This window comes from Bison bison, unplaced genomic scaffold (assembly GCF_000754665.1).
Source record: "Bison bison bison isolate TAMUID 2011002044 unplaced genomic scaffold, Bison_UMD1.0 scf7180017864466, whole genome shotgun sequence".
Classification (NCBI taxonomy): domain Eukaryota; kingdom Metazoa; phylum Chordata; class Mammalia; order Artiodactyla; family Bovidae; genus Bison; species Bison bison.
The window spans coordinates 11,065,234-11,085,721 of NW_011495027.1; the positions used below are offsets into that span (position 1 = coordinate 11,065,234).

Genomic DNA, 20,488 nt, shown 5'->3' on the forward strand with positions numbered 1-20,488 from the left:
TCCATGAAGTGATGGGACCGGATGCCATGATCTTCGTTTTCTGAATGTTGAGCTTTAAGCCAACTTTTCCACTCTTCCCTTTCACTTTCATCCAGAGGCTCTTTAGTTCTTCACTTTCTGCCATCAGGGTGGTGTCATCTGCATATCTGACGTTATTGATATTTCTCCCAGAAATCGAGATTCCAGCTTGTGCTTCCTCCAGCTCAGCGTTTCTCATGATGTACTCTGCATAGAAGTTAAATAAGCAGGGTGACAATATACAGCCTTGACATACTCCTTTCCCGACTGGGAACCAGTCTGTTGTTGCATGTCTAGTTCTAACTGTTGCTTCCTGACCTACATATAGGTCTCTTAAGAGGCAGGTCAGGTGGTCTGATATTCCGATCTCCTTCAGAATTTTCCAGTTTATTGTGATCCACACAGTCAGAGGCTTTGGCATAGTCAATAAAGCAGAAATAGATGTTTTTCTGGAACTCTCTTGCTTTTTCCATGATCCAGTGGATGTTGGAAATTTGATCTCTGGTTCCTCTGCCTTTTCTAAAACCAGCTTGAACATCTGGAAGTTCTTGGTTCACGTATTGCTGAAGTCTGGCTTGGAGAATTTTGAGCATTACATTACTAGCATGTGAGATGAGTGCAATTGTGCGGTAGTTTGAGCATTCTTTGGCATTGCCTTTCTTTGGGATTGGAATGAAAAGTGACCTTTTCCAGTCCTGTAGCCACTGCTGAGTTTTCCAAATTTGCTGGCATATTGAGTGCAGCACTTTCACAGTGTCATCTTTCAGGATTTGAAATAGCTCCACTGAAATTCCATTACCTCCACTAGCTTTGTTCATAGTGCTAAGGCCCACTTGACTTCACATTCCAGGATGTCTGGCTCTAGGTGAGTGATCATACCATCGTGATTATCTGGGTCGTGAAGATATTTTTGTATAGTTCTTCTGTGTATTCTTGCCACCTCTTCTTAATATCTTCTGCTTCTGTCAGGTCCCTACCATTTCTGTCCTTTATTGTGCCCATCTTTGCATGAAATGTCCCCTTGGTATCTCTAATTTTCTTAGAGATCTCTAGTCTTTCCCATTCTGTTGTTTTCCTCTATTTCTTTGCATTGATCACTGAGGAAGGCTTTCTTATCTCTCCTTACTATTCTTTGGAACTCTGCATTCAAATGGATATATTTTTCCTTTTCTCCTTTGCTTTTTGCTTCTCTTCTTTTCACAGCTCTTTGTAAGGCCTCCTCAGACAGCCATTTTGCTTTTTTGCATTTCTTTTTCTTGGGGATGGTCTTGATTCCTGTCTCCTGTACAGTGTCACGAGCCTCCATCCATAGTTCATCAGGCACTCTATCTATCAGATCTAGTCCCTTAAATCTATTTCTCACTTCCACTGTATAGTCATAAGGGATTTGATTTAGGTCATACCTGAATGGTCTAGTGGTTTTCTCCACTTTCTTCAATTTCAGTCTGAATTTGGCAATAAGGAGTTCGTGATCTGAGCCATAGTCAGCTCCTGGTCTTGTTTTTGCTGACTGTATAGAGCTTCTCCATCTTTGGCTGCAAAGAATATAATCAGTCTGATTTCAGTGTCAGCCATCTGGTGATGTCCATGTGTAGAGTCTTCTCCTGTGTTGTTGGAAGAGGGTGTTTGCTATGACCGGTGCGTTCTCTTGGCAGAACTCTATTAGCTTTTGCCCTGCTTCATTCTGTAGTCCAAGGCCAAATTTGCCTGTTACTCCAGGTATTTCTTAACTTCCTACTTTTGCATTCCAGTCCCCTATAATGAAAAGGACATCTTTTTTGGGTGTTAGTTCTAGAAAGTATTGTAGGTCTTCATAGAACTGTTCAGCTTCTTCAGTCCCGTTACTGGTCGGGGAATAGACTTGGATTACTGTGATATTGAATGGTTTGCCTTGGAAATGAACAGAGATCATTCTGTCATTTTTGAGATTGCATCCAAGTACTGCATTTTGGACTCTTTTGTTGACTATGATGGCTACTCCATTTCTTCTAAGGGATTCCTGCCCACAGTAGTAGATATAATGGTCATCTGAGTTAAATTCACCCATTCAAGTCCGTCTTCGTTCACTGATTCCTAGAATGTTGATGTTCACTCTTGCCATCTCTTGTTTGAACACTTCCAATTTGCCTTGATTCATGGACCTAACATTCCAGGTTCCTATGCAATATTGGTCTTTACAGCATCAAACCCTGCTTCAATCACCAGTCCCTGTCGCAACTGGGTGTTGTTTTTGCCTTGGCTCCATCCCTTCATTCTTTCTGGAGTTATTTCTCCACTGATCTCCAGTAGCATATTGGGCAACTACCGACCTGGGGAGTTCCTCTTTCAGTATCCTATCATTTTGCCTTTTCATACTGTTCATGGGGTTCTCAAGGCAAGAATACTGAAGTGGTTTGCCATTCCCTTCTCCAGTGGACCACATTCTGTCAGACCTTTCCACCATGACCCGGCTGTCTTGGGTGGCCCAACATGGCATGGCTTAGTTTCATTGAGTTAGACAAGGCTGTGATCTGTGTGATCAGATAGACTAGTTGTCTGTGATTATAGTTTCAGTGTGTCTGCCCTCTGATCCCCTCTCTCAGTGCCTACTGTCTTACTTGGGTTTCTCTTACCTTGGACGTGGGGTTTCTCTTCATGGCTGCTCCAGTACTTTGGTACTTCAGTATTTTTAATTGAAATTATTTTGCTAGTGGCTATGTTACTGAAATAAAATTTTTATTTGTCCTTATGTGGTATTAGTTTCTTAGTGTTTTGGTTAGGCCTTATCTTTTTTCTAATATTTTGTCTTCCTTTATTAACTGGTCCGTTTTTTTCTTTGCATAAGAAAGTAAGTATAACAGGATGTTACAGTAAAGCAAAGAATAGTGTTTAAACTTATCTTGCAGGCAAGTCAGTTCTATATAAAATAAACTACAGCAGAGGTGTGATCTGTAGTTTTGTCAGGAGCTAACAGGAAAATCAAAACAGATGTTAATGATACATATTTACACTAATTAGTTTTTTTCATACAGACAAAATTAAGATAGTTTAGCATTAAAAAGAATTATCATAATAATATTAGAAATTACATAGTTGCCTGTTAGATCTAAAGTTCTCTAATTGTAGTAAAGAGTCATCATATAATGAAGTAGTTTGAAATTTAAGAGCTTCTTGTTATAAACAAAGAATATTTGACTCAAGCTTTTAATGCTGCTGTTGAATGTTTGACTGCCAGATAATTAGAAAAAAGAACCAAATCAGAATTCTTCTCCACTGTTTCTTAGGAGTTTAAACTGCTTTCTTCTGGATTAGTATTTATTAGAAAGATTGTTTGCCACAAAGGAAAGGGTTTATTTTCTTTCATTTAAAAAGTTATTACATAGGCAACAATAAGAAATCTGTTAAAGAAGATTTACCTACAGTTCACTCTAATACTAATACTTTTCACTTTTCTATTTGCCTGAGTGTTTTTTATGTTAATGAAATGAGGTTCTTTTTTTTCCCACCTTATTTTGTAAAATTTTATATTTGGTATTGTCCTTTAAATTAGGATTTTAAATGGTTTCATCTTTCAAAATTTGATTTATATATCATTTATTTAAACTTTCCCCTTACTTTAGGGAACAGGTGACAGATATTATAAAATACATATTAAGTTATGCTGTATTATTTATACAATTTTAAAATGGTTTCTTTTGGCACTTTGTAGGATTTAGATTATTGGACAAAGGGCCTTTTTTTTTCCCCCTTCTTAATAGATTCTTCCAGATAACTCTAAAGGTATCAGATGTTAATGATACTTTTGCTTTAAAGCAATTTTGGGTACCAGCATATTAAAGTCCTAAATATTTGGAATGAATGAGTTTAGTTTCTTAGATGGTTATTCCTTTATGTGTTTTTTGGAGCAAGAATATTCACGAGTGCTTTGCTGGAGTATTATTTTACAAACAGTGGCAATGATAGCAACAATAATATACTAAATATCACCTATCATTTATGCAGTGTTTTTATGGCTATGGCTTATTATCAGTTGGGATAAAAGATAACATCAGATGCAGTGTGAAGGCATCTATGGCTTCCTATGTTCTCGTCCTCATTCTGAGAGAAGTCACATAGAATATGCTTCTTTCTATAGAAGTGAAATGCAGTAACATGTATGCAGTATGTCTGCCCAAGGAAGCCTGCTTATGACTCTTTTTACTGGGGAGCTGGTCACATAAGAACAGCCATAGGTATGAAAATCCCAAGTTCCCAGAAGGAAAGCATGATTTGGTGTCCTAGCCAGGGAAAAGAATCTTATCACTTAGGGAGTGTTTCAAAAGCCACATTCTCAGACATCAGCCAAGAATCGACCCTATTAATAGGTTGATGAAGGAGCAATTGCAATTTCAGACTGTGAATTTTAAATCATTATAACTAGGCTCAAACACATCTTTAATAATCAAAATAGAAACCATTACAATCAACACATTTTTGCCAATAAGAAATAAGTTTGTTTATTCCTATAGCATAAAAATCTGCTTCAGGATTCTGAAAACTCTAAGAAAGCATTTCCTGCCTCTTGCTGGTTATGGAAGTATTTCCCCTGCAAGAATTTGTTGAGATGCTTGAAGTGGTAGTCGGTTGATGAGAGGTTAGGTGAATATGGCAGCTGAGGCAAAAGTTCATATCCCAATTCATTGGGTGTTGTCTTGCAAAAGAATTGGGTTTATTCTGTTGACCAGTGCCTGGTGCAGCTGTTGCAGTTTTTGGTGCATCTCATCGATTTGCTGAGCATACTTCTCAGATGTAACAGTTTTGCCACGATTCATAAAGCTGTATTGAATCAAAGGGCAGCAGACCACCAAACAGTGATCATGACTTTTTCTGATGCGTGTTTGGCTTTGGGATATGTTTTGTCTTTTTCTTGGTCCAGTCACTGAACTGGCCGTTGCCAGTTGTGGTATAAAGTCCACTTTTGGTCACATGTCACAATTCATTCGAGAAATGGTTCATTGTTGTTGTGCAGAATAAAAGAAGATGACACTGCAAAAAGCCAATGTGTTTAAATTTTTGGTCAGCTCATGAGGCACCAATTATAGAGATTTTTCAACTTTGCAGTTTGCTTCAAATGCCAAATGACTGTAGAATGGTCAATGAATTCTTGGGCAGCTTCACGTATAGTTGTAGGAGGTTTAGCTTCAGTGATCCTCTCAATTGGTCTTTGTCAACTTCTGATGGCCAGCCACTGCATTCCTCACCTTCAAAGCTCTCGTCTCCTTTGCAAAACTTCTTCAAACATCACTGCGCTGTATGTTCATTAGCAAAATGAATTTTGATGTTGTGAGTTGTCTCTGCTGCTTTACGACCCATTTTGAACTCAAATAAGAAAATTGCTCAAATTGCTTTTTTGTCTAACATCATTTCTAGTCTAAAATAAATATAAAATACATGGCAACTAATAAGTCATTAGCAAAAATCATAAACCAAGAAATGTACATTAAAATGGTGTATAACATAATCACATTTACTTAAGAATGTATTCCAATATCAAACAGCAAATTTCAACAATGCAAAATTGTGATTACTTTTGCACCAACCCAATAACATATCTTCATCAGAAACATGAGCCCTGCCCTTCCACATAATAAATTATAGCAATGATTGCAATTATCCCATATGACAAATGAGGATAATTATCTAATGAGGTAATTGACATTTTATTGCTTTTATTTGAAATTATAATGAGAAATTTATATATTTGTTAGGTATATTGTTTACAGAAAGAGCTGAAGATTAAAAATCACAGTCTTCAAGAAACTGCTGAGCAAAATGTTATTCTGCAGCATACTCTTCAACAACAACAGCAGATGTTACAACAAGAGACAATTAGAAATGAAGAGCTAGAAGACATTCAAACTAAACTTGAAAAACAGGTATATTTTATTGGTCAAAATGGAGTTGTGTTATAGAAAGTTTTTAAATTGATAATAGATTTATTTTGCTAGTTATATAAATTGCTGTTTAAACTTCACAGATACCATATTGAGTTATTACTCCAAAGAAAGAGTCCTGGGACATTTTATAGTAGAATCTTCTTTCATTCATTCCCAAGTTCATCTGAATTATTCTGACAGATATTTTACATTTTTTGATTTGTTTTTCTCTTATCAAACTTAACAGAAGAGTATAAATTAAAAAAGGAAAAAAAAATAAAAAATAAAAATAAAAAAGGATAGTTCTCTGTAATCTCACTACACCTCACCTTTTTGTCCTTTGTATGACTTTTTAATCTATATATTCTAAACTTAGCCTCTCCAGTAGCACTAAGGAATTTCCTCTCTGTATATTCAAAGAGATCAGGCAGGTATTCTATATTTTCTTCTTTAGAGACATCTGTCCTGTGGCTCTCCATCCTTTTTGCTCAAGTCTAGACCTACTGTTTGCTGTGCCTGATGCACAGCTTCATCCTGAAGCATTTCTTCATCTCATCGATGTTTGATTTCTACTTTATAAATTCCTTGTTGTTGACTCTAGTATTTATAAGATTGATTTGTAATTCTTGTTCTTTCTGAAATTGATTTTATTTCTGTAATTGTCTTATGGTTTTCTTCTGTTTTTGTTTTTTTTTTTTTCCCTTAAGTGTATCAGTACATTTGTATTTTTGGTTTGATGATTTTATTTCTTCATCCTATTTAAGATATTTTTTTGTCATTTGTGATTTCTTTGAGGGTCTAAAGAAGTTTATGTCTAAAAATTCCTTCAGAACTTGGGATAAATTTTCTCGTATATATTTTTCTACTTTTTGTTCATGTTCCACTATGTACAGGTTTTGTGTTGGATGTATTCAGATTTTTACTTATCTTTAGATTTTTTCTGCAAATCAGTGTGCCATTTAATCAAGGACAGAGTGGGTAGAATTTTCCATGGTTCCCTTACCTTTTTACCTGGTTACTATTTTAATTTTATACTTGAAACTTGCGTTGGGAGGTGTGGTTATTAATGACTTATAGTCTGTACTGAGTTCTTCAGTGAGAGGTTTTTAAAGAGCAGGGAGGATATTAAAGTCGTTAGCAAGATACTAATTTTTGAGATCACAATCATGTAAATATTCATTGAAAACAAAGTGGCTGAGGTTAGCTAGGGAGAGAATATAGAATGAGGGGTGAGATGATTGACTTCAACAGAGCTCTGAAGGATGCAGTCATGGAAGCCAAAGTATTTCATGAAATGAGAGATAATTGGTGTCATGGGCTATTGCAATCAGTGTCAAATAGTGTCAAGTAAATTGAAGGTTGAGTAATGTCCATTGGAATTAGCTGCATGGAAACCTTTGACATAGTGTAGTTTCTGTAGAGTGGCCAGATTTCTATGGGTTGAGGAATGAATGAGAAGAAAGAAAAATACTACAAAAAGCATAGAAAAAAATCTAAGTTGAGCTACGGAGAGAAGAAAAGAAGTGGTAGTTGGAGGTGGTATGGAGGAAAGGTTTTTATGATGGGAAGGTCTTAGACATGTGTAAATGCTAATATAAAGAAACCAGAAGAAAGATATTGAAGATACAGCAGAGAGTAGACATGGTCAATAGTTTGAAGTTCCTGAGAAAGTGGACAGGAATTGAATCCAGAACACCTGTGAAGTAGTTTGACTTATATAGGGGGAAGAATACTTCCTTCAGTGTAGTAACAGAAGGAAGAATGAATAGGAGCAAATGCAAGTGGCAGTGTTTGAGGGCAGATGGGAATCTAGGAATCCTTCACTGTATGAGCCAATTCGTGAAGGAGAGGAACATAGTTTGACAAGAGAATAAAGAACATTTCACATGAGAATAATGAAAAGAGGAACATTTATCATTATTTTGTCCAATTATTTTAAGTCCTATTTTAGTGTTATGATGTGGTCACATCTATAAAATATGCATAATATATCAATGAAATATCTTATTAAAAATTAAGTTTTGCTCTCATATTTCCAAAACACAATTTTTTGGTCTTTACTTTGAAATTGAATGATAAGCTAGGATACAAATTTATATAAATATTTTTCTTCTGAGGAATATTGGGCTGTGTTTGAATTTAAAATATTTACTAAAAATTGCTTTCCAAGATATCAAAACTGGAACAAGAGCTTCAGAAACAAAGGGAAAGTTCAGCTGAAAAGTTGAGGAAAATGGAGGAGAAATGTGAAGCAGCTACATATGAAGCAGATTTGAAAAGACAAAAAATTGTTGAGCTTACTGGTACTACCAGGTAAAATGAACATGTTAGTTTTTGTCTTCCTTTTTTACCATCAGTCATATTTGAGTTTCAAAATAAGATAATGTTGAGTGAAGCATTTGCTTGAGAAATTAATTTCTCTATGATCTGTATTCCTATAGCATTCCTATACCTCCCTTTTATCCTTCATTATGCCTTTTTTTATTATAGTTTAATATCCTTTACCCTCCTACTATATTGTAAGTTCCTTAAGGCCAAGATAATACGTGGTTTTTTTTAAGGGTCCTCCCACAACAATTAGCATGGTTCCTTATACTTCATATCCTAATCCTAATGGGGATGCTAGAGAAAAACCTGAAGGTTAAAACAGAACCACAGGGCTTTATCTGAAGCCTTTGAGGTGAAATGCATCTGAGTTCAGTTTTTCAGATTTCAGAGGGAAAGTGAGGTATCAATATACATATTATGTGCGCTAAGTCACTTCAGTGTGTCCGACTATGACCCCATGGACTGTAGGCCATCAGGCTCCTCTGTCCATGTGATTCTCCAGGCAAGAAGCCTGGATTGGGTTGCCATTTCCTTCTGCAGGGATCTTCCTGATCAGAGATTGAACCTACGTCTCTTATGTCTCCTGCATTGGCAGACAGGTTCTTTACCACTAATTCAGCAACTGTTGTATTAAATCAAATTGTGAATAATGTTAAAAGTGGCAGGGAAAGATGATAGAAAATTTTCATGGATTCTAATTGTTTATAGATTCTAATTGTTTATAGGGAGGAAATAACTTATAAAAGAAAGTTGACTTCTATTGATTGAACATTAAAATCACCTGAGGAGCTTTAAAAAGTACTGATGCTTAGGTCCCACCTCTAAAGATCCTGATTTATTATGGCTGCACTGGGCTAAGACATCAAAAAAAAAAAAAAAAGAAGGGAATTAAGAGCTGAAAGCTATACCTAGCTTCCCCAGATTGCTTCTGTTTTGTTGACAAGAGTTGACGTAGTATTTTACTCTTAATTAGCCCACCATTCTACCAACAGGAGTAAGAGTTAACTTATACATTTGAACCACAACATCCTCAGACTCCCTCTCCCCTTCTGACAAAAATAAAGATAAGACCTTTATGCTTTGAGTAGCAACTCGCTTCCCCAGATATCCTCAACTCTATCAAGGGGTCAAGAAGCTATCCTGAGTTTAAGACCACAGTTCTTCAAACTTTTCTTCCATCAGTAGTTATCTATCCACTAATGCAGCCTTACCACCATTGTGTACCTTAATTCCACAAAGAGTATTCAGCCTTATAACTTTACTTTTGCTTGTTTCAGACACCACAAGAAGCAACAGATTGGCATTAGAATTACCCTCATCTCTCATACTAAGTCCCCAAAACCTCATGTGTTTTCTTTCCTTTTCTCACCCTATCTGAACTTCTGATAGATTTTCACTTCATCCTCTGGAATTCACAGTCCATCCTGAGAGACATCCCTTATATTCTCTATCTCTTCTTTTCTCTTGCTATAACAGAAGTGTGACTCTCCATTAAGGGCATTGCTTCTTCCCCTGCAGCCCTCTAAAGTAAAAACTTTCCCCCATAGTTCTTGTACCAAAGAATTGAGATGTGGAATAGTATAACATAACCATGAACCTCATGTTATCAGATCATATTCTTCACTGTTGCTGACACCAGCAGACCACCTGACTTACTAAAGCTGAATCCAACACGAGTTCTGTCTTTATTCTTGGGGATTTCAATATACATCTATCTAGCTGATCCTCATCCACTCACTCACATGATTTACAGCAGATTTTATCATTTCTGATACCTCCATTATTTCAACATAATCTGAATACTGTTCATCTACATGTATGTTATTACCTCATTCCTTTTAATACCCCAAATTCAACAATTCTTTGATGTAACTAGGACCTCTGAGCCTTCAAATCTACCACTTTCTCATTCTCTAGTTCCCTTTCTCCTCTCTTTACCTAGCTTAAATTCTGCTCATTAAAATCACTGATTGGCATATGGCTGTTTCCTTACCTTTGTCTTACTTTGTGGTACTCAGAACTAAAAATCCAACTCAGAATAATTCATGCTTGCATCTTTACAGAGGCTGAAGAAAAATATAACTACAGTGACCAGTCTTACTTTAAATTCATAATTTCAAAACCGTAAGCATTTTCTTAATGCTGTCTGACAGTCACAATATTACTCATTCTTGTAAGGGGGACTCTCTTACACCTTTGTGTTTTCTTTCATAACTCCAACAACCTTTCCCCAGTCCTTGCTCTCACTTATGATCTTGCTTTTGTTCTTACACCCATCCTTTGATTTCTAGACAAAAACTTTTCATAATTATAGCTGAAAGGCTCATTCAATTCCTATAAGTTCTAATTACTAATAGGAAACTTATGAACTAAATGAATAAATTTCACAAGAAAGATATATTCTAGTTCCAAGACCTCTTCAGGAAGCAGGATTTTTCTCTATTCCAACTATTGGCTTCTTTCATTTCTGAAACTATAATTTATAAAACTGTTTTTCTCTCCTCAGAGCTATTAGTGTTAAAATACATCTGTTATACAGCTCCTTGGATCTGTTTTAAAATTAAAATATCTCTAGATAGAAAACTAATTCATTGAGTACCTTCTGTGTGCCAGGCAATATACTAAGTAAACACATCATTTAGTTGTGTTTAGTGGTGTGTAATTGGTGCAGAATTACAGTCTATTAATTATTTGTTTTATTATTTTTGTTTGTTTCTAATTAGGCAAGTAAAACTCGAGATGGATCAATACAAAGAAGAGCTATCTAAAATGGAAAAAGAAATAATGCACCTAAAACGAGATGGAGAAAATAAAGCAATGCATCTCTCTCAGTTAGACATGATTTTAGAACAGACAAAGACAGAACTAGATAAGAAAACAAATGCTGGTAAGCAACAGGGTAGCTCAGCTTAGCTGCCTACAATTATATATTTAAAGAAATGGAATAAAGAGAATCTGAGATGAGGGAAAAGGATAATCATTGGTATCCTGTCTCTTACTCTGATAGATGAATAAAATTGGGTATTCTTAGTTATTATTTACAAAGTTCTGAGTAACAAGTAACTTATATGTAATTCTAAAATTATTCTCTGCTTTTAACAGTGAAGGATTTAGAAAAGTTACAGCACCACACTGAAACTGAGCTAACAGAAGCCTTGCAGAAACGGGAAGCACTAGAGACTGAACTGCAAAATGCTCATGGAGAATTAAAAAGTACTCTAAGACAACTCCAGGAATTGAGAGATGTTCTGCAGAAGGCTCAATTATCATTAGAGGAAAAATATACTACAATAAAGGATCTCACAGCTGAACTTAGGTGAGTTAAATTCTAAGAGAGGATATCACAATAACAGGTATTTCTCTTTATTACCTTTAGTCCTTGGGTCATATTATAGACTTTGCTGTTGAATTCTGGATGTCCAAACTTCTCAGCTGCCTTTAGCTCACTGTCGTTCATTCTAGACATTACGTCCAATGCTCCATCTCACCATACTCCATCTCACTAATTCAGCTATTGCTGTTGACTAATACTTGCATCCCTGGTCTTTGGACCATTTTACTTTGGCCCTCTTCTATATCCCATGGTGGTAAAAAATGATTGGGCCAGCATACAGCAGTGGTTAATAGCAAAGTAATATTAACATGTGCCATGGCTATGCCAAGTACTTCATATATGATCTCATTTCTTTACAACAAGCAAATATAAGTTCCACATTATCACCTTTTTACATGTGGGAAAACTGAGAAAATTAAGTAAAATGCCAAAAGTCAGATAGTGAAACACAAGTCTAAGTCTAATATAATGGTTCTTAGATTAGCAGCAATAGCATAAAGTACTGTTCCAGTACACATCTATGGTGAGTATAGGTGGAGAGCCAGACTAGTGCCCAATTGTGGGAAATAAATTCCGAAAAGGAAAACAGATCAGGGTGGAAAATGTGTAATGAACAGGATAGAGAGTAGCAAGGTGATCCACAAACTTAGATGTTGTATCCTTTGATTCAGTGCAGCACCCCTTCCCTTTTCTACTCACAAACTCATTCTTAGTAAGTTTCATGTAGCTTTAAATATCAGTACAATGTACCAGAGACTTCTAAACACGTATTATCTCTAGTAATGACCTCATCTCCAAACTCCAGACTCCTATCTAATGACTTACTTGCTATCTCCACTTAAGTATTTTAAAGAGGCATTTTAAACTTGACTAAAACAATTCATTTTTAAAATTCATAACCCTGTACTTCCTCCAACTCATTATTATGCATTGGCTTAAATCAGAAATCTATATATATAAGATTACTTTTATCTCTTTCCCTCCCCTTTTTCATCCAGTCTATTAGCAACTTGCCTGTAAAGTCGCTTCAGTTATGTCTGACTCTTTGCAACCCCATGAACTATATAGCCCACCAGGCTTCTCTATCCATGGAATTTCCCATCAAGACTACTGGAGTGAGTTGCCAGACCCTTCTCCCAGGAATCTTCCCTACTCAGGGATCAAACCCATGTTTCTTATGTCTCCTGCATTGGCAATCAAGTTCTTTACCACTAGTGCCACCTAGGAAGCCCAATTAGCAAGTTATGTCAACTTTATTTCCAAAACATATTCTGAAATCTGTTGATTTCTTGGCCTTTTTTCTGCTACTTAGCCCAGGCCATCATCATCTCCCACCTGTTCTGTTGCTGAGGCTTCCTAACTGGTCTGCCAGCTTAAATTCTTGACCTTCCTCACAATTCATTCACCACAGAATGGATTTAAGTTTATGATTTAAAACATAAGTCAGATCATATTGCTTTCCTACTTGAACTTTCTCATGACTTCCCAAAAGATTCAGAGTAATACCCAAGCTCCTTCAGAAATATAAATCAAAACCATGATGAGATACCACTTCAGAACACCCACTAAGGTGGCTGTAATAAAAACAAAACACCCAAATAGAAAATAACAGATGAGAAATTTTAAAAGTTCCAGCCTCTGTGGAAAAACAGTTTGGCAGTTCATCAGTGAGTTTAAACATAGTATTAACCTTGTAACTCAGTAATTCCACTGTTAGGTTTAAGTACCCAAAAGAATTGAAAAGAGATATTCAAACAAAAATTGTGCTCAAATGTTTGTAGCACCTCTCTTCCCAATAGCCACCAAGTGGAAACGACCCAGATGGATACTGATAGCTGTGAATGGATAAACCAGTGTGGTATATCCATACAAATCAGCCATGAAAAGGAATAGAGTACTGACACGTGCTGCAATACGGATAAACCTTACAAATATGCTAAATGAAAGAAACCACATACATGTTGCATAATTCCATTTATATGAAATATCCAGAATTGGCAAATCCACAGAGATAGAAAGCAGATTAATTGTTGTCTGGGACTGGGGGAAGGGAGAATGGAAGAAAACTGCCAATGGGTATGGGGTTTCTACTCAAGAGTAATGAAAAAGTACTGGAAATAGTGATGATGGTTACATAACATTGTGAATGTATTCAGTGTAACTGCACTATATGCTTTAAAGTAGTTAAAATGGTAAATCTTATGTGTATTTTACCACAGTTGAAAAAAAAATTCCAAGCTCCTTTTCCTAGAATACAAAGTCCTGCATAACAAAGTTTCTGCCTATTTCTCTGGCCTCATTCTATATTGTTCTCCTTGCTGCTGACCTTTTTATTCTACTTAAAGCTTACAAAGTTTTTTCCCACCTTAGGACTTTTGCCATAGCTGTTTCTTTGGCCTGAAATAGCCTGAAATAATTGTTGGCCAGTTTCTTCATACCCTTCACATTACCTCAGAGGGCCCTCCTTCCCTGACCACCTATTCTGAAATAGTCTCCCAGTCACTGTCTCATCATTGTGTTTAATGCTCTGACATAGCATTTTATATTTTTCTTGTGGAATTGTTATTTATAGTCCATCTCTTCTGGAGCTAGTAGAATGTAAACTCCATGTGATGAAGGACAAATATCCTGTTGACTATTAAATCCATAGTCATAGAACCTTGACATTTAGGAAACATCCAGTAAATATTTACTAAATAAATAAGGGAATGGATGGATGAGAGAAGTAAAAACAAAATCTTAAAATTCTAGCTAGTAGCTGAATTTTAGAAGCACAGCTATTCTTATAGACAGCAATTAGAGTTATCTTTAGAATTCATTTTATATTACTTTTAGAATATTAGTCTTGTATTAACTCTTCAGGCTTTTAGGGGAACAGTAAACAGCTCATTAAAGAAGTTCAGAACCTGCTTTTTAAATTCAGTATCTTTATTATATTGTTTCATATTTAAGACTAGAAAATCATTTGATGATTCAAGATCAACAACATTTTAATCCTTTGTCATATCAGAACTTAGAGTTCAGAATTAAAATTCTCTGATCACAAGCTTCAAAGTGATATAAATCTTGAAGTTATGTCATTTTAAGTTTCTTTATAATATAAAATAATTCTTAAATTAGTGTTTTAGAAGGGCTAGAATTTTTTTAAAAACATTTAAAATATTTCTGTAGTAGATTTCACTACTTCACTAAATATAAGGTATCATTTTGAGTAAAATTCCTGTAAGAAATACAATGGTCATTTACTAAACTGTGGATATCGAGGACATCAGCCATGAGACAAATGCCTCGTTCAATTATAGTGAACTCATAGCTGTTACATATAAAAGACTTTCAAACACTCCTTTGATCTATAGATTAAAATATAGATATATTTTAAAAATTCTTATACTGATTCAATCCTATTTCTTGGGAGTGCTTTTAGCATTTAGCTTACATTGTCTGCAGAAGTAGAATTTAAGTTAACTTGTGCCTTTTTAGAACATGATATTAAAGTAATTGTATTGATATCAATTGTTTTCTTTATGCATTATTCCTTTAATTTGAAGTCTGTCAATCTGAAATAATTGAATGTATCCTGTCCCTTAACTTACAGGAAGAGTAAGTTTGATTTGATTTTTTAAAACTATAATATTCCTACTTACCTGCTTAGGTCTTTTTCACTTTGATAAATTTCAGGGAATGCAAGATGGAGATTGAAGACAAAAAGCAAGAACTTCTTGAAATGGATCAGGCACTTAAGGAGAGAAATTGGGAGCTAAAGCAAAGAGCAGCTCAAGTTGGTTTTCTTAACTATATTTTAATGAAATTTTCTGTTAAAATACAGTCACTTGAGGTTTCAGAGGTCCCCTCATTTTGGTAAAATAGTAGTTTTTATAGCTATTTGTTTTTTCTGTGCACATAGTATTTTTTAAATTAGAAATATGTCATCTCTCTCTCTTTTTTTTTTTTTGCTATTTTTACAGCAGGTGGATTTTCAGGAGTGAAGGTTAGCTTAGTGTCTGAACCTTTTGATCTCTTATACTACTGTATATCAGAAGAAAATGTGATTAAAGGAGTTACTTGCTCAACTAGTATTTATTGAAGGAATGGAAATATCCAGAAGGCATTTTTAGCAGCATCTTTTTAAATATAATTTTATTTATTTATTTTTGGCTGCACTGGTTCTTCGTTGCTTTGCATGGGTTTTCTCTAGTTGTGGTGAACGGGGGCTACTCTCTAGTTGTGGTACACAGGTTTTCTCATTGCAGCGGTTTCTCTTGTTGCGGAGCACAGGCTCTAAGGCATGTGGGCTTGAGTAGTTGTGGCTCATGGGCTTAGTTGTCCCGCGGCATGTGGAATTGGATTGAACCCATGTCGCCTGCATTGGTAGACTGATTCTTAACCACTGGACTACCAGGGAAGCTCTGCAGCATCTTTTTTAAAAGACTTATTTTTTAGAGCAGATTGAAGTTCACAGCAAAATTGAACAATAGGTACAGAGATTTCCCACATACCCACCCTGCCCCATAGAAGGTGCAACCTTCCCCCATTATCAACATTTCCTTCCAGAAAGGTATATTTGTTAAAGCTGATGAACCTACATTGACATTTCATAATCACCCAAAATCCATAGTTTATATTATCATTCACTCTTGTGTTATTCATTCTATGAGGTTGGACAGGAATCCATCATTATGGTATCATTCAGAATATCTTCAGTGCCTTAAAAATCCTCTGTACCCCACTTACTCATCCCTCTCTCTCTTCCCCCAACCATGGTAACCAGTGATCTTTTTTCTGTCTCTAGTTTTGCCTTTTCCAGAATATTATACAGTTGTTGTTGATTGTGTTCAGTCATTAAGTAGTGTCCAGCTCCTTGTGACTCAATGTACTACAGCACGCCAGGCTTCCTTGTCCTTCACTATCTCCCAGAGGTTTTTCAAACTCATGTCCATTGAGTCATTGATGCCATCCAGCCATCTTATCCTCTGTCACTCGCTTCTTCTCCTGCCCCCCATCTTTCCCAGCATCAGGGTCTTTTCCAATGAGTGGACTCTTCTCATCAGGTGGCCAAAGTATTGGAGCTTCAGCATCAGTCCTTCCAATAAATATTCAGGGTTGATTGCCTTTAGGATTGACTGATTTGATCTCCTTGCTGTCCAAGGGACTCTCAAGAGTCTTCTCCAGCACCACAATTTGAAAGCATCAGTTCTTGAGCACTCAGCCTTCTTTATTGTCCAACACCCTCCATACATGACTACTGGAAATATAACAACTTTGACTATACACACCTTTGTCAGCAAAGTGATGTCTCTCCTTTTTAACATGCTGTCTAGGTTTGTCATAGCTTTTCCTCTAAGGAACAAATGTCTTTTAATTTTGTGGCTGCAGTCACCGTCCACAGTGATTTTGGAGCCCCCCAAAATAAAATCTTTCACCGTTTCCACTTTTTCCCCATCTTTTTGCCCTGAAGTGATATGACCAGATACCATGATCTTAGTTTTTTGATTGTTGGGTTTTAAGCCAGCTTTTTCACTCTCTTCTTTCACTTTCATCAAGAGGCTATTTAGTTGCTCTTGGCTTTTCTGCCGTAAGCATGCTCTTATCTGCATATCTGAGGTTATTGATATTTCTCCCAGCAATCTTTGATTCCAGCTTGTGCTTCATCCAGCCTGGCATTTCTTATGATGTACTATGCATATAAGTTAAATAAACAGGGTGACAATATACACCTTGATGTACTCCTTTGCCAGTTTGGAACCAATCCATTGTTCCATGTCCAGTTCTAACTATTGCTTCTTGACCTGCATACAGGTTTCTCAGAAAATAGGTAAAGTGGTCTGGTATTCCCATCTCTTGAAGAATTTTCCACAGTTTGTGGTGATCCACACAGTCAAAGGCTTTAGTGTAGTCACTGAAGCAGAAGTAGCTTTTTTTGGAATTCCCTTGCTTTCTCTATGATCCAGTGGATGTTGGGAATTTGATCTCTGGTTCCTCTGTGATTTTTTTTTTTCTTAATGTGGTTAGTTATATTAATTAACTTTCAAATGTGGAATATAGTTTTTTTTATGCATTCTTGAGTATGATTCACTAATATTTTGTTGAGAATTTTTACATCTATGTTCATGAAAGATACTGGTCTATAGTTTTCTTTCTTTATAATGTCTCTGGTGTTGGTATTAGGGTTATGCTAGCCTTAGAGAATGAGTTAGTACTTCCTCTGTTTCTATCTTCTAAGCGAGAGTGTAAAGAATTGGCATAATTTCTTCTTTAAATGTTCAGTAGAATTTACCAATGAACCCATCTGAACCTGGGGCTTTCTGTTTTGGAAAGTTATTAATCATTGATTCAGTTTCTTTAGTGGATATAGGCTTATTCAGATTATCCATTTCTTCTTGTATGAGTTTTGGCAGATTGTGCCTTTTGAGTAACTGGCCAATTACATCTAATTTTATTTAAATTCATGGACTAAGAGCTGTTTATAATATATCTGTATTATCCTATTAATGTCCTTGATATTTGTAGTAAAATCTCCTTTTTCATTTCTCATATTAGCAGTTTATATCTTCTCTCTCTTTTTTTGTTAGTCTGGCTAGAGGCTTATTGCTATTATTAATCTTCATGAAGAGCCAGTTTTTGGCTTTGTTGATTTTCTCTATTGATTCCCTAATTTTAATTGCTACTCTGGTTTTTAGCATTTTTTTTTTCTTCTGCTTAGTTTGGATTTGATTTGCTCTTGCTTTTCTAGTTTGTAAGATGGAAGCTCAAGTGATTAATTTTAGATCTTTCTTCTTTTCTCATATATGCATTCAGTGTATAGATGTTCCTAAGCAGTGCTTTTGCTGCATCCCATGGTTTTCATGTTGCATTGTAGTGTTTAGCATAAAATGAAGTTTGTCACTTATGTGATCATAAGTGACAAAATTTTGTCACTTATGTGAATATATGATTATATATTGGGCTCAAGATCCAGTATTATTAAGCAATGATTATTTTTCTCATTCTTTTTAATAATTGATTTGAGGTGCATTTATTCTTCAGTTATACCCACTGTGAAAGTGAAGTGAAGTCGCTCAGTCGTTTCCGACTCTTAGTGACCCCATGGACTGCAGCCCACCAGGGTCCTCCGTCCATGGGATTTTCCAGGCAAGAGTACTGGAGTGGGGTGCCATTGCCTTCTCCACTGTAAACAATTCTAAATAACATTCCAGGCATACAGTTTTTCACATTAGAATAAGATTGAACAATAGCTTAATGTTGCTTTTGTGTTTAGGTTACACATTTGGATATGACTATTCGTGGGCACAGGGGAGAAATGGAACAGAAAATAATTAAACTAGAGGGTACTGTGGAGAAATCAGAATTGGAACTTAAAGAAAGCAGCAGACAGGTAAATTATTAAAAATTATGTCTTAAATTATTTTAAAAATGACTCCTTAACTATAAACATATACTATTCACATAAAATGGCTTTTGACTAGAATACATACAGTAAAAATACTGCATTTGAACTGTGCCACACAACTTGTGGGATTTTAGGTTCCCAGTTAGGGATTGAATCTGATCCCTTAGCAATGAGAGTGTGGAGTCCTAACCAGTGGACTGCCAGGGAATTCTCAATGATGCATAATTTTAATTATCTTGTACTTGCTACGTTATATTCATTTTCTTCTCTTAAATTTTCCCCCAGCTTTATTGAGGTATAATTGAGAATAAAAAGTGCCATGTATTTTAGGTGTACAATGTCATGTTTTAATGGACATACACATTTTGAAATAATTATCAGAATTAAACTAATTAGCATATCTACCACCTCATATAGTTACTTTTTTTTTTTTTAATGAAAACACCAAGTGTGCAACATAGTATATTTTAGTTATACATATAAGCATCTTATTAGGCACAAAATTCTGATACTTATGTCAAAGTTATGTTTGTCTCAAGAAAAACACATTTTAAAATTTTGCCATTTTAGATATACAAGTTTAAAGCTTGACTTACATGGATTACAGTTATGATGGAAGAATTATTTTTCTTTATTTACATTAACATTGCTCTGTTTAAAATTCAGATAGAAAGTTTGAATGAAAAATTGCAAAATTCCAAAGAACAACTTCGAGAAAAAGAGTTTATAACACTGCAAAATGAACAAGAGATAAGTCAACTGAAAAAAGAAACTGAACGGACACAACAAAAGATGAAAGAAATGGAGAGTGTAAGCAAATTATTTTCCTCCTAAGGAACAAGGTTGATACAGATCTTTGTTTTAAACTGATTGGTTTTATATGTGATTGGTATTTAATATGCACAGAAACTGGCTAATTATTTGTGCCAGATATCTATTAATTTCCTTATCTTCTTAATTACTTTATGATTGGTGAGTTACCATGTTATTTGTCTTTACATTCCCTATAGGCATTGGCATGATATCTCTTACATAGTAAATCCATGATATATGCTCACTTGGTCGATAAATAAATATTTTAATTGAGAACCTACTATGTGATAGAACTGAAGATCAGATATTACTAGGATGCACTACTTTGTCCTTGAAGAACTCTGTTCAGAGAATGAATTAACAGATAACAGTGTATTATTGATGTCAAGTACTTCGAGTTGCCAGATGAATTTTGGTAACTTCTTATTATCAGTTTGCACATGTGTTGACTTCTGAACCCATTCTACCCACTTGCCTTTTTAAAAAGTGAATTTGCTTCTAAGAGCTCTTGTAGATGTAACTTTTTCTTGTTTTTAAATACTATGCTCAGTTTTAAAACTTACTGTGTAGCTCCTTCTGGTGTTTGATTAACTGATTTTCTGTCTCTTCCAGTCATAAACTCTACAAGGGTAACTACTTTATCTCCTGTTTTCTCCTTTATCCTCAATACCTATAATAGTACATAGCACATAGTAAGCATGAATAAATATTAGT

The 20,488-nt window shown here is 35.4% G+C and overlaps 1 protein-coding gene across 4 annotated transcripts in view; it reads left to right on the forward strand.

The window, feature by feature from the left end:
* Positions 1-20,488, forward strand: part of CCDC18 (coiled-coil domain containing 18) — a 114,458-nt gene that overhangs the window by 69,102 nt on the left and 24,868 nt on the right. For all 4 annotated transcript variants that reach the window (XM_010860464.1, XM_010860465.1, XM_010860463.1 and 1 more), the window contains exons 18-24: positions 5,745-5,912; positions 8,083-8,225; positions 10,964-11,127; positions 11,343-11,556; positions 15,253-15,352; positions 18,830-18,946; positions 19,628-19,771. In XM_010860464.1, coding sequence (XP_010858766.1) covers positions 5,745-5,912; positions 8,083-8,225; positions 10,964-11,127; positions 11,343-11,556; positions 15,253-15,352; positions 18,830-18,946; positions 19,628-19,771 — 1,050 coding nt within the window. The remainder of the gene's footprint in view (positions 1-5,744; positions 5,913-8,082; positions 8,226-10,963; positions 11,128-11,342; positions 11,557-15,252; positions 15,353-18,829; positions 18,947-19,627; positions 19,772-20,488) is intronic.